At 38.7% G+C, this 12,912-nt stretch overlaps 1 protein-coding gene across 3 annotated transcripts in view; it reads left to right on the top strand.

Annotated features, from left to right (window-relative positions):
- GPRC6A (G protein-coupled receptor class C group 6 member A) overlaps positions 1-8,124 on the top strand; it is a 29,989-nt gene extending 21,865 nt beyond the window's left edge. For all 3 annotated transcript variants that reach the window (XM_023218994.3, XM_023218995.2, XM_023218996.2), the window contains 2 exons: positions 4,333-4,456; positions 6,959-8,124. In XM_023218994.3, coding sequence (XP_023074762.1) covers positions 4,333-4,456; positions 6,959-8,073 — 1,239 coding nt within the window. In that variant the 3' untranslated portion in view covers positions 8,074-8,124. The remainder of the gene's footprint in view (positions 1-4,332; positions 4,457-6,958) is intronic.
- The last annotated feature ends 4,788 nt before the right edge of the window (positions 8,125-12,912 follow it).

The following is a 12,912-nucleotide window of genomic DNA, read 5'->3' on the forward strand; positions in this document are numbered from 1 at the left end:
GGGAAGGGAAGGGAAGGGAAGGGAAGGGAAGAAAGGAAAAAGAAAAGAGAGAAGAGAAGAGAAAAGAGAAGAATAGAAGAGAGGGAGGGAGGGAGGGGAGGGGAGGTTGCTGACTAGTCTCATTTTAAATTCGTGATCTCTAGCTTCCAGTGGGCTCTTAATGCTGCAGGGCAATCAGATTATTGCCCTAGTTCTTGAACTCACTCACTTTCCTAGATGGCTATTTTATGCCTTCTCTTGTATCCTCTGAGATCAGTACATCTTTCCCATTCTCACTTCAGTTAACTCTATTTTCTGTTCTAACAAAACTGAAACATCAGAAGAGAACTCCAGTGGTCCCTGCCACCACATCAGGGGTACAGAAGGCCAGTACCCCTGCCTTCCATCTGGTACTATAGACGGACTGTCTGCTTCTAGCCAAGGTCAGCTCCTCTACTTCACCTCTGGGTTCCAACCTCTTTCACTTATTCAAAGACATTACATTAATTTTATACTCTCTCTCCTTTATTCTCAATCTTTCCTTCTTCTATATTATCCACTTAATGAAATAAATAGGTCATTATTTCTCTCATCTCAACAAACAAAGAACCTCTGTTGTCCCCCCAAGTTTTTCTTTGTATACTCTATTTCTCTTCAGTAAAACTCCCTGAAACAGTTGAATGCATTTAATGGCCCCAATTTCTCTCCTCCCATACTCTTTTGAATCCTCTTCAATCTATCAAAATTGTCTCTGTCTAGCTCACCAAAGTTAATAAAGCCGAATATCATCATACGTATCACTTACCAGCTAATTATTCTCCCCTCAATGACATCTTTTCCTTGTTTGCTTCCATCACACTACATTCCCTTGATTTTCTTCCTGTGTATCTGGCCACTAATTCTCTGTCTCCTTTGCTAGTTCCTCATCATTCACACTACCTCTAATCATTCAGGTGCCCAGGGCTCAGAACTGCTCCTCTTTTTGTCTACCCCTTTCCTTAGTGATCTCTTCCAGGTTTGGGGCTTTAAATGATATCATTATATGGGAGGCTGATGACCACTAGATTTTTATCTTCTGACTTCTAACCCAAATAAATATACAACTGCCTAATTGAACTCTCTACCTGGACGTGTAGCAGTCAACCTAAATCTCCAAAACAGAGCTGATATTCTCTCGCAACCTACTCGCCTCTCAATAAACAGCAACCCCCTTCCCCTAGTTGCTCATGAGAAAACCTGCTGGGATTCTTGTCGCCTCTCTTTCAGTCACACTCCATAACCAATGAGTTTTACTTTCAAAATGTGTACAGAACCTGACCAATTTTTACTACCTCCTCCAGTGCTGTTGCAATCACTTCTCACCCAGATTATTGCAGAAGGTTTTCTGCCTCCTCTGTTAACCCTTCAGTCTATTTCCTCTTTTTTTTTTTTTTTTTTCTGAGATGGATTCTTGCTCTGTCTTCCAGGCTGGTATGCAGTGACGCGATCTCAGCTCACTGCAACTTCTGCCTCCCAGGTTCAAGCAATTCTCTGGCCTCAGCCTCCTGAGTACCTGGGATTACAGGTGTGCGCCACCATGCCTGGCTAATTTTTGTATTTTTAACAGAGATGGGGTTTAGCCATGTTGGCCAGGCTAGTCTTGAACTCCTTACCTCATGATCTGCCTGCCTTGGCCTCCCGAAGTGCTGGAATTATAGGCGTAAGCCACCGCGCCGGCCCCCTTCAGTCTGTTTTCAAAACAGAGATACAAGTGGTCCTGTAAAACATAGTGCTCTGCTCAGAATCCTTTGATGGCATCCTATTTCTCTGAGGGTAAAAGCCAGTGTCTTTAAAAATTCTACACAATCTACCCCCAGTACCACCCTCACCTTATCTCCCACCCTCCCCTTACTGTATTGGCTACCCGCAATCCCCACAGGCTTTTTGGTCTTCCATGCATGTCTTCCCTTCTCATAGCCCAAGCACTTGCCCCTGCTGTTTCCTTTGCCTATAATAATTTTCTCTGATGTTCATGTGGTTAATTTTCTTATTTCTTTCTGTCTTTTCTAAAATGTCACCACCTCAGTGAGGCCTTCTCTGGACACCTTATTTAAAAATTGCAACATCAACCTAGTAGTTCTTATTCACTGTCCTATCCTTATTTTTCTCCTTAGCACCTATAACTTTCTGTCATTCTGTACATTTTGCTTATTTTAACTCTGTCACTCTTGTCAACTAGAACTTAAGTTCTATGAGCTAAATATTTATGTTTCATTCCCCACTGTGGCTTCAACAATTAGAACAGTGTCTAACATAGATAGGCACTCAACCAATATTTGGTGAATGAAAGAATGAACATAGTAATGCTGTAAACCATTTTCCTTAATCTGATTTCCCCTGGCTGTAAAGCAAGACACTTTTTCCTTGAAAGACAGAAATGTAGCCATTCTTCTGTGTTCTCAAACTTTCGCTGTCATCATCTTCATTTTTCTTACCATTATCCTCACAGCTACATTACGAACCCAGCACTCTGCTAAACACCGTAACTCACACTGAAACTTTTAAAACATGCTCTGATTCATTTTCTTTTTGAATACAGAGATGGCTATTATTTTTGCAAGAAACACTGTTAATTGCTATCAATACTTATCTCCAGACTCTGTAGGGAATTCACTTACTAAAGAGAAGGTGATAGAATGACAGGTAATTATGTGAGGCTCTTAGTGACTAAATGGAAGGGGCTGACCACTACGAACAGAGAGACAAGTCTTCCTTTCTGATGGAGACACCTATAATTATTTCAAGGATACACTAAAAACCAACAATATCTGAAATCATTTAGGTCAGATTTCTGGGTTTGTCAATTTGTGGCTAGTTGGGGTATTGACATTTCTGGTAAGTCACAAGAACTCATAGTACAAAACATCAGATAATCCTAAATCAATTGAAGCCTAAAGTCATCAGTACAAGATTTTAGACTGTCTTTGCTCTTGATGCGGAGGGAGAGAAGGGACCCTAAAAATGTCTGGCTTTATCTCGTAGTTAAATCCTTTCATGTCCTCTGAGCACCCTCCAGGAGAGTGGATACTTCAAAAGTTTACCCTGGGGAATTCTCAAGGCATATATACTACCTGCTGAAAACCCAGGTCAGCAATAAGTGGAGAGAAGAAGAAAACCGGTGCTTGCAGACCCAGGGTCTACTGAATCTTTTCTTTTCTATCTCAGACAGATCATTTGTATCTTCCAGAGAAAGACTGGTTAGCTTAGTACTTCAATTGTGTTCCAGAGTAGGAAATAATGGATAAGAGAATCTTGAGAAAGACTCATTTAACCATTCTGCCCTGCTCCAATGGTAAAAGTGACAAGACAAAGCAGATTTCTCTCACAAGATATGCCATGAAAAAGGGACTATGAATAGAGAATAATAACATAGCTGAAATGCAAAGAATTGCTAGCTAGGGTTCCATAGAAGTAGAACACTGCATGTGATTCAAATTGTGACATGCAAATTATAACTTGAATTCTCAAGATTATTTAAATATTATATGTTCAGGGCTGTCTTTTAAATCTAATATTCTAATATTAGAGTATTAAGTTTTAAATTTTATTTTAAACTCAATTTTTTTTTTTTTTTTTATTTTTTGGAGTTAGGACACGCTCCTTGCCAGCATGATAAGAACTTTCTTTTAAAGAATACAAAAATCTAGCCATTTGCTTTTTTTTTTTTTTGAGACGGAGTCTCGCTCTGTCGCCCGGGCTGGAGTGCAGTGGCCGGATCTCAGCTCACTGCAAGCTCCGCCTCCCGGGTTCCCGCCATTCTCCCGCCTCAGCCTCCGGAGTAGCTGGGACTACAGGCGCCGCCACCTCGCCCGGCTAGTTTTTTGTAGTTTTTAGTAGAGATGGGGTTTCACCGTGTTAGCCAGGATGGTCTCGATCTCCTGACCTCGTGATCCGCCCGTCTCGGCCTCCCAAAGTGCTGGGATCACAGGCTTGAGCCACCGCGCCCAGCCGCTATTTTCTTATCTAGTAGAATCCGTCATTCAACATGGGATTGAAACTTTCCAAACCATCATTATTTTCTTTAGTTCTAGCATTACACATTTCTCCCTCTACTAGGGACTTTCTGAAAGGGCTAATTTCCATAATTTGCTTACAGAAGTTTTTAATGCGACAAGAACTGTGTTCTTCTTAAAGCAGCTTCTCCATCTTAAAAGCTTGTTTACATGTCCCAAGATGGAAAAAGATTCTATAATCCTATGAAAACAGACCAAAATAGTATTTAGTAAATAGATCTTAAATTAAGCCGAGGATAATTTATTAGGATAATTCTTTTTACAAATTTACTTGTGATTTTTTTTTTCACTTTTAATACAGCAAATTCAATCTAAATGCTCCAAGGAATGCAGTCCTGGGCAAATGAAGAAAACTACAAGAAGTCAACACATCTGTTGCTATGAATGTGAGAACTGTCCTGAAAATCACTACAGTAATCAGACAGGTAATTACAGTCACTCCACATGGACAGTGATACATCTGAATCATTCCTCTTAGGTTTTTTTTTTTTCTTTTTTCTTTTCTTTTCTTTTTTTTTTTTGCATGAATTTGATTTTGGTTTGTTTTTCCATTTGAAAAAATTTAAAAAGCTTCCCATGCTCCTGTGAAATTAAATTCCAGTGAAGTTTCATTTTATCTTGGAATTTGCTCTATTGTGTCAACAGGTGCACAGCCACTAAACAATAGAGATGTAAAAGTTACTTTACTTCCAAGGGAAAATGTCATCCCTTCACTCATATTTTCTAAAGTATGCAACTCTTAAAGTGATGCAACTTCTCCATCAATTTTGTCCATGTTTCCCTATACAGATGTGCTTGGCTTGTAACTGAGGTATAAAAAAATACAAAGAAGTAAACGTTGAATTAACTAAACATAATAGAAACCCAGAGGCACCTGGAGTTGAGAAACAGGTGTGCACATCCGGGCAATCTTCTTATTTCTACCAAGAAGCAAAAGTTAAACCTGAAAGCAACTTCTTCTGTGAGACAAGGGACCAACTATTGACAGGGATGAGACACTGGTAACTGTTTGCCGATCCTATCTTTAAAAATTTCACAAGATGAAAGCAAAATACACAGATTAAAGTACGAGAGTGAGGTCAGCAGCCTTAGGAGCCTAAAAAGAAACTATGAGCACTTTCCCTGGAGTTAAGCCTAATTTAAAAGCATCAGATTTCCTTGTTTGTTAGAGCATTCCCATTCATCTTGTAGAAAAGCTGAGAACTCCAGAACTGGAATAGTCCCCAGATACCTACTCTTTTTGCTTATTGGCTTCAAGAAGAAAAGTATACCAATGGAAATATTCCAAGATTCATGTTCTGTTATTGTGTCACAAAAAAATGCCATTTATTCCAACCTGAGAGTATCAGAACTTTATATGTATCGGCATTTTATTATCTCACATTTAAAATTTTCCCATTCCTTGGTATGTTTAATAATGTTTATATTAGTGGAAGTGAGCATTTAAATGATCAATAAATAAAAATGCTATAACACCGCCTAAAAATTAGATAATTAGGGAGGGAGTTTTTCAGGCAACATGGTAACTAACAACTATCTTCCAAGTGAGAGAAATAAAAACACCAAGGAGTATATAACATTTATTTTCCATAAAGATGTACGGGACTCTTTAAAGGCTGTATCTGGGTTTTCTTTTGGTAACTAGGGTAAGTCGCTTCCAAGAACAAATGTAGAAATGTAGAAGACTGAAGACAACTTGGAGGATAAGCTAGGAGTTAGAAAAGCCTAAACGGATACCATCTGCTGTTCCTTTCTATGTCTCTAACACACAGCTCTCACACCTAGATGAGGCCATTAAATGTCTACTGGACGAATGAAATGACAGACACTAGCAACTGTGGTTACGGGGCAAACAGAATAGAACAGGTATTTTTAGAGGAATAGAGTTCAGAAAGAGGAGGAGGCTGGAAGGGTCATGAAGTTTATAAGCAGAAATACAACCTTACTTTGAGGTTAATAAAGAAGAGAACACAAAATTTTCAAGAGTTGTACAGGCACTGTGGGGTGTAATCAGATGAATGCCCTGACAGAGGCCCTTTGGTTGCAGCTGGGACTCACCAACTTTGGGTGGCTGGAATGGGGAGCAAATGTAATATCACTTCTAGAGACACAACTCTAATGTCGACTGTTTGTGCTGCTCTGCAGCCAGAATCAGCATGAATACTTTTCAAAGTTATCACTTCCAGTACAAGAGGCTCCGATTTACCCACTACTTGGAGAAAAAATAAATTTTAATTCTTCATCAATTGCCATTGACTGCAATTTTGCATTATCTCACTTTTAGAAAGAGACTTCAAGCTTTTAGAGTAACCTAGCCATATTGCCTCTGCTTTTAAAAGAATTGCACCCTTATTCACAATAGCAGCTCCCATACATTGAGGGCGTACTATGTGTAATGGTCTGTGTGAAGCATTTTACATTTATTATCTCATTGAGTATGGCATCCCAACAAGGCAGAGTCTTTTCATTTTATTATTTTTTGAAATATGGGAGATTCTGAAACAGGCTCAGAAAGTTCTGTTACTTTGTTCAAGTTTACAGGAATTGTAAGTGGAAGAGATAAGAAAAGTTATGTCTGATTCCAAAGCCTTATTCTTAAGAGTGCTGGAACCGTCATCTATAATAGCAAATGCATAAGAAGCTAGCATGTATTCTGAGTATATTCGTCTCCTAAACATTCACAATCCAGCTGGCTTTTTTTTCTTTCTCTTATTTCTCTTTCTTTTCCTTTCTCCTCAATTTTACCCTTTCTCTCTCACTTTCTTTAAGTTTGAGCATGCTTTATTTTAATAAGTAACCAACGTAACAATCATCTATATCTGTTCTCTAGTCAGAACTATTACAGAAGGCGAATCTCATTTGTAGTATTGTGGACTATCACCTAGTTTAAATGTTGACAATGTAACTGCGTCTCCTCTGTCTTTTAGATATGCCTCACTGCCTTTTATGCAACAACGAAACTCACTGGGCCCCTGCTAGGAGCACTATGTGCTTTGAAAAGGAAGTGGAATATCTCAACTGGAATGACTCCTTGGCCATCCTGCTCTTGATCCTCTCCCTACTGGGAATCATATTTGTTCTGGTTGTTGGCATAATATTTACAAGAAACCTGAACACACCTGTTGTGAAATCATCCGGGGGATTAAGAATTTGCTATGTGATCCTTCTCTGTCATTTCCTCAATTTTGCCAGCACGAGCTTTTTCATTGGAGAACCACAAGACTTCACATGTAAAACCAGGCAGACACTGTTTGGAGTGAGCTTTACTCTCTGCATCTCCTGCATTTTGACGAAGTCCCTGAAAATTTTGCTAGCCTTCAGCTTTGATCCCAAATTACAGAAATTTCTGAAGTTCCTCTATAAACCAATCCTTATTATCTTCACTTGCACGGGCATCCAGGTTGTCATTTGCACACTCTGGCTAATCTTTGCAGCACCTGTTGTAGAGGTGAATGTCTCCTTGCCCAGAGTCATCATCCTGGAGTGTGAGGAGGGATCCATAGTTGCATTTGGCTCCATGCTGGGCTACATTGCCATCCTGGCCTTCATTTGCTTCATATTTGCTTTCAAAGGCAGGAAATTACCTGAGAATTACAATGAAGCCAAATTCATAACATTTGGCATGCTCATTTACTTCATAGCTTGGATCACATTCATCCCTATCTATGCTACCACATTTGGCAAATATGTACCAGCTGTGGAAATTATTGTCATATTAATATCTAACTATGGAATCCTGTGTTGCACGTTCTTCCCCAAATGCTATGTTATTATTTGTAAGCAAGATATTAACACAAAGTCTGCCTTTCTCAAGATGATCTACAGTTATTCTTTCCATAGTGTGAGCAGCATTGCCATGAGTCATGCTTCACTGGACTTCATGAACGGCAATGTCACAATGACCAATCTCAGCTCTAGTGGCAAGTCTGCAACCTGGCAGAAAAGCAAAGATCTTCAGGCACAAGCATTTGCACACACATGCAGAGAAAATACCACAAGTGTATCTAAAACTTTGCCTCGAAAAAGAATTTCAAGTATATGAATAAGCCTTAGGAGATGCTACATTCAAAATGTTTCCAGGGTCTTTGCATCTAAGATATGCATTTACTTTCCCAGCAAATATGTCATATATATTTCCTTGCCACCATCTTTACCAAGTTCTAGTTGAACAGTCATTCTGTTCATTCACCTATTGAATTGAGCCTTCAGCCTGAAACTCCCTTCATTTCCTACCTCTTTCATTGGTCTCCATCTTTACCTGCTTCCTCTTAGGCACATCGTTAAAGACTTCTCTTCTGTTCAAAGTTGTCCTATAATGTGTCATCCTTACTCCATTCCCAACCACTTCTTTTCAAATCTCTTTGGATTCTCTTCTGTTGAGCATTTTTACTTTTCTTTCACTGTTCAGTGTAGTTGAACAAGCATTTGAGCAATTGCTATGGACCAGGTGATATGCTAAATAACAAGGTACAAAGTCAGCAAGATGTCATTGCTGATCTCAAGGAGCTCAAAATCCAAGAAGAAACAGACACATATCGACATCTTCAATCAGTGTGAGGAAGTCTATGATTATAATGTATATAGAGCATTACAGTAGTATAGAGAAATGGCACTCAACTACACTGGGAGAGGATGGGAGGGCTTAAGAGAAGACTTTAAATAAAGAGTATGATGTTTAGGTGAAACCCTGAAAGATGAGTAGGAGTTAACTAATTACAGAAAGCACAGAAAGGTATTCTAGATAAAAGAGGAAAGTGGGAGTAACAACAGAAAGTGTGACAAGAAGGTGCGTTCAGGGAACTATCATCGTTTTGGTATTACTGGAGAGGAGCACTCTTTGGTATGTAGAGCTTAGGTCATGAGAGAATTCCACCCATTGGAGTTTCTTGCTAAGGAGCATGGGTCTTTGTCCTGTGGGCAGTGGGTAGCCATTAAAGTGTCTGGCACAGAAGGGACAAGTAGCTCAAAGTCCCCAGAATGATCACTCTGATACAAGATGGATGATGGAGTCTAGTTAAGAGAGGATTAGGATCTGTACCAGGGAATAGAAAGGAGGATATGTATGTGAATTCAAGCTATATAGAATGTGGTAATTTATTTGAAGTGGTTGGTGAAGCATGAGATATAGGCTTCTAGTCTGTTTAATTGAAAGGTGGTATGTAATATAGGAAGAAGAAGTAACTTAGAGTAGAAGATGGAATGTTGAATTTGAGATGCCTGGAAGAATTTTAAGATGTTTCGAATATTCACATAAACAAAATAACCATGAGCTCAGGGTATGGTGGTCAGAGCTGGTGATAAGGATTTGGATGCCATGTTCACATTGCTCCCATCTATATAAACCATAAATACACAAAATAATACGGTGCCCAATCTTTACTTTTTCTTTAGCTGTCACCCTCTTTCTTCCTCCATCTCACAATAGATTGTTTAGAGGAAGATTGTCATTATTGACTTGTGACCTATTAGTTCTCAGTTCATTGAAAATCTGGCTTCTAGTTCACCTCTGATCAAATAGTTCATGGAAAGTTTACCTGTTACTGTTTATCTCTCAAACTTGATGATTATTTTTAAGTGTTTATCTCCCTTGAATCTTAATTATATTTCTGACTTAACTCTTCCTCATTGAAATTCCCCTTCTTGCTTCCCTCTGTAATTTATAAAGCCTTCTATGAGTCAAACTCTTAAGTCTGATGCAAAGGCTCTTCTGGTTCTACTCTGATACCCGGGCCATTGCATTTTAGTCTCCTTGGCAGATTTGTCTTCCTCCACTTGACTATTAAATGTGAGTGTTTCCCAGAGTTTCATCCTCAATCTACATCTGTTTTCCTATAACACACTCTCTTGCTACAATATTACCCAGCTCTATGTCTTAACTTTGACCCAGGCGACTCCCCAAACCATATCTCTGGCCCAGGTCACTCTCCAACCAACCCGGCTGCTTGTCCCCCCTCACACTTCAAAGTCAATATTCATAAAATTTAACCCATATTTTCCTTCTCCTTACTCCTCCTCCTCCTGTTTTTCATTTCTCAGTATGTAATAGTACCACCTTTGGGTTAGTTGAGCCCGTGGGATGCATCCTTGACTCTGCTGCCTGCTTCACTGTCCTACACCTTTAATTCATCACCTGTATTTATTTTCTAACACCTACATTTTCTCAAAACCTTGCCATAATCTGTATCCTTGTCATCACTTTCTTAATCCAGATCTTCATCACCTCTTTTATAGATTGCAATAGGCTTCTCATTTGACTCTGGCCTCAAATGTTTTACTCTAATAGAGGAGGTATTGCTACACCTTCTATTCACTTCCACTAGATCTCTTCTGTAGTAAAAACCTCTCATGTTACTAAATTATTTAAAACTCTATAATAAGTCAAAACTCCTTATCTTGATACCCAGGCTCTTCAAGTCCAGCACCAACTTCTGTTCCTTCCTGCTTAGTGAAGCATGCTTCAGAATTGGCAAACTGCTAGTGATTGTTGTTGATTGTTCATCCCCATACCATGCTGTTTCAGGCCTCAAACCTGGGCTCTTCCCTCTGCCTTGATATCCTCTCCACTTCTTGTCTTTCTGAAACACTCTAGCTAAATCCACTAGACACAATTCAAGTATCTCCTCTTCTATGAAGCCTTTTTTTCTGCTCCTGTTATAGCACATATTACATTTTATTGCATTTACTTGCTTGTATCTTAATTTAACACTTATTGAGTCCTAATGCATACCAGGCATAATTCTATGCACCGGGATTGTTAAAAAGTTTTCTTTTCTTTTCTTTTTTTTTTCAAAAAGGCAAGTTCTCTGCTCTCAAAGAGTTAACATGCCAGTGTTTTCACCATTTTGCAGTGAGGAGTCAGTTCTTTAGTAATCTCTCAACTGCTCTTTCCTCTCTAGGACGACTACTGTCACCACAACTAATATCACCCCAATTGAGGCTCTTACAACTTCACATCTCTGCTGTTGAAATATCCCAAACTAGTTACCTACCTTAGGATTTGCAGTCTAATACATAGAATACATCATTGCGGAATCAATCTTTCTCAAATTCATTCCAATACTATCAAGCTCCTCTTCAGAAAAATTTAATAACCTCCCATTGTCCTTAGAATTAAGCTGAATTTTCCTGCCTTGCTAAGCAAGACCTTCTGCAGCCTTGCTTCAACACAAACTGAATTTTTTTAAAAAAAAGATATTAATTTTAGTTTTCTGCTTATCCTACATTTATTCATATTCAATATAGTGATAATGTCCCATAAAAATTGTTAAGGAGAGAAAATATTCTGATGTACATGAAAATGTTAAGAAATGATTATTCTGTTTGTGATTTCATTGACTCACTTGTCTGCTGATATGAAAACAATTTCTCATATTGACATGAGAGCAAAGTTGTAGGAGAGTTTTCATATTCTTAAGTGTTATCTTCCAAAACAAAAGTCGCAGCACTGTTGTGCCAATAGAACAATAAAAGAAATATTGTTTCATAAGAGTTGTGAGTTTTACTGCAATTACATAGCTTTCAACAATTATTATAGAGGAAAAAAATCCTACTTCATCTAAGAAATTAAGTTTTAAATTCCTTGAAGCCAAAACTACATCTTTGTCATCATTCGAAAAAACACAAGTAAAAGAATGACTATTTTACTTTATCGTTTTTTTTTTTTTTTTTTTTTTTTTTTGAGACAAAGTGTTGCTCTTGTTGCCCAGGTTAGAGTGCAATGGCACAGTCTCAGCTCACTGTAACCTCTGCCTCCCAAGTTCAAGCGATTCTCCTGCCTCAGCCTCCTGAGTAGCTGGGATTACAGGTGCCTGCCACCATGGCTGGCTAATTTTTTGTGTGTTTACTAGAGACAGGGTTTCACCATGTTGGCCAGGCTGGTCTCAAACTCCTGACCTCAGATTATCTGCCCACCTTGACCTCCCAAAGTGCTGGGATTACAAGCATGAGCCACCGCGCCCAGGCTTTCTTTTAACTTTTGAGGCCCTTAAATTCAATTGGGTGTAAATTGAATAATTTCTAACTCTTTTTGGAATAAAGGGTTTCCTCCCCTTTTATTATAAAGGCTTTACTTAAATATTATTTTTAAAATAAGAAAATAAAAATAAGTGAAAAAAATGCCTATCATTCCAACTAATCAGCAATCCTTCACTATATAAGTATTCAACTCTTTAAAATTGGTCTTGATAAGTCCAAATAGTTATTTAGATAGAAACTTTTCCATTAGTCAAGACAAACTAATCTGGGGCAGGGCGGGGGATAAGGTATTTAGAATGCAGTGTCAGACTGACTCATATAGTTATTCCCTTACCCTGCCACAGGGACACCCAGAGTAAAACACTTTATTGCTAAAATGGAGAATGAGGGAATAACACACATTGCACCATAGCTTTTATTGGCAGGATGAAATGAGAAGCAGGTCAACTCAGATTGTGACAATCACAAGAGCCAGATCCACCTGTAATTGTTATGATGTTTCTGGATTTTGTACAAGGCCACACCAAAACTGGTACTCAATAAATATTGAATGAGTAACTTTTAACATTCTCACGAATATTCTTGAAATCTTGTTCAACACAGTAACCCGAGTACTTTTCCCGACCCTCCCTCTGATATTAGAATCTCCACAGCTCTTAAACTGTCTTTAAACCCTCAAATAGGCCCCTACTGCCATTGTCAGCAAAGTCAGACTTATAGAAAGTTAGAATGGAAAACAATTAATGCATAATCCTCAAAATTTGGGTGAAAGGAAGATGGAGAATAAGCTTGTAGACAACTAAACACAGGAGTGAAAAGTGAAACTTCCTTTGTGACATAGAAAGGAAAGGAGTATCTCCACGCCATGCTTTTTTTTACCTTCTTGCCAGTCGCTATGCAAAAGTAG

This window comes from Piliocolobus tephrosceles, chromosome 5, assembly GCF_002776525.5.
Source record: "Piliocolobus tephrosceles isolate RC106 chromosome 5, ASM277652v3, whole genome shotgun sequence".
NCBI lineage: Eukaryota > Metazoa > Chordata > Mammalia > Primates > Cercopithecidae > Piliocolobus > Piliocolobus tephrosceles.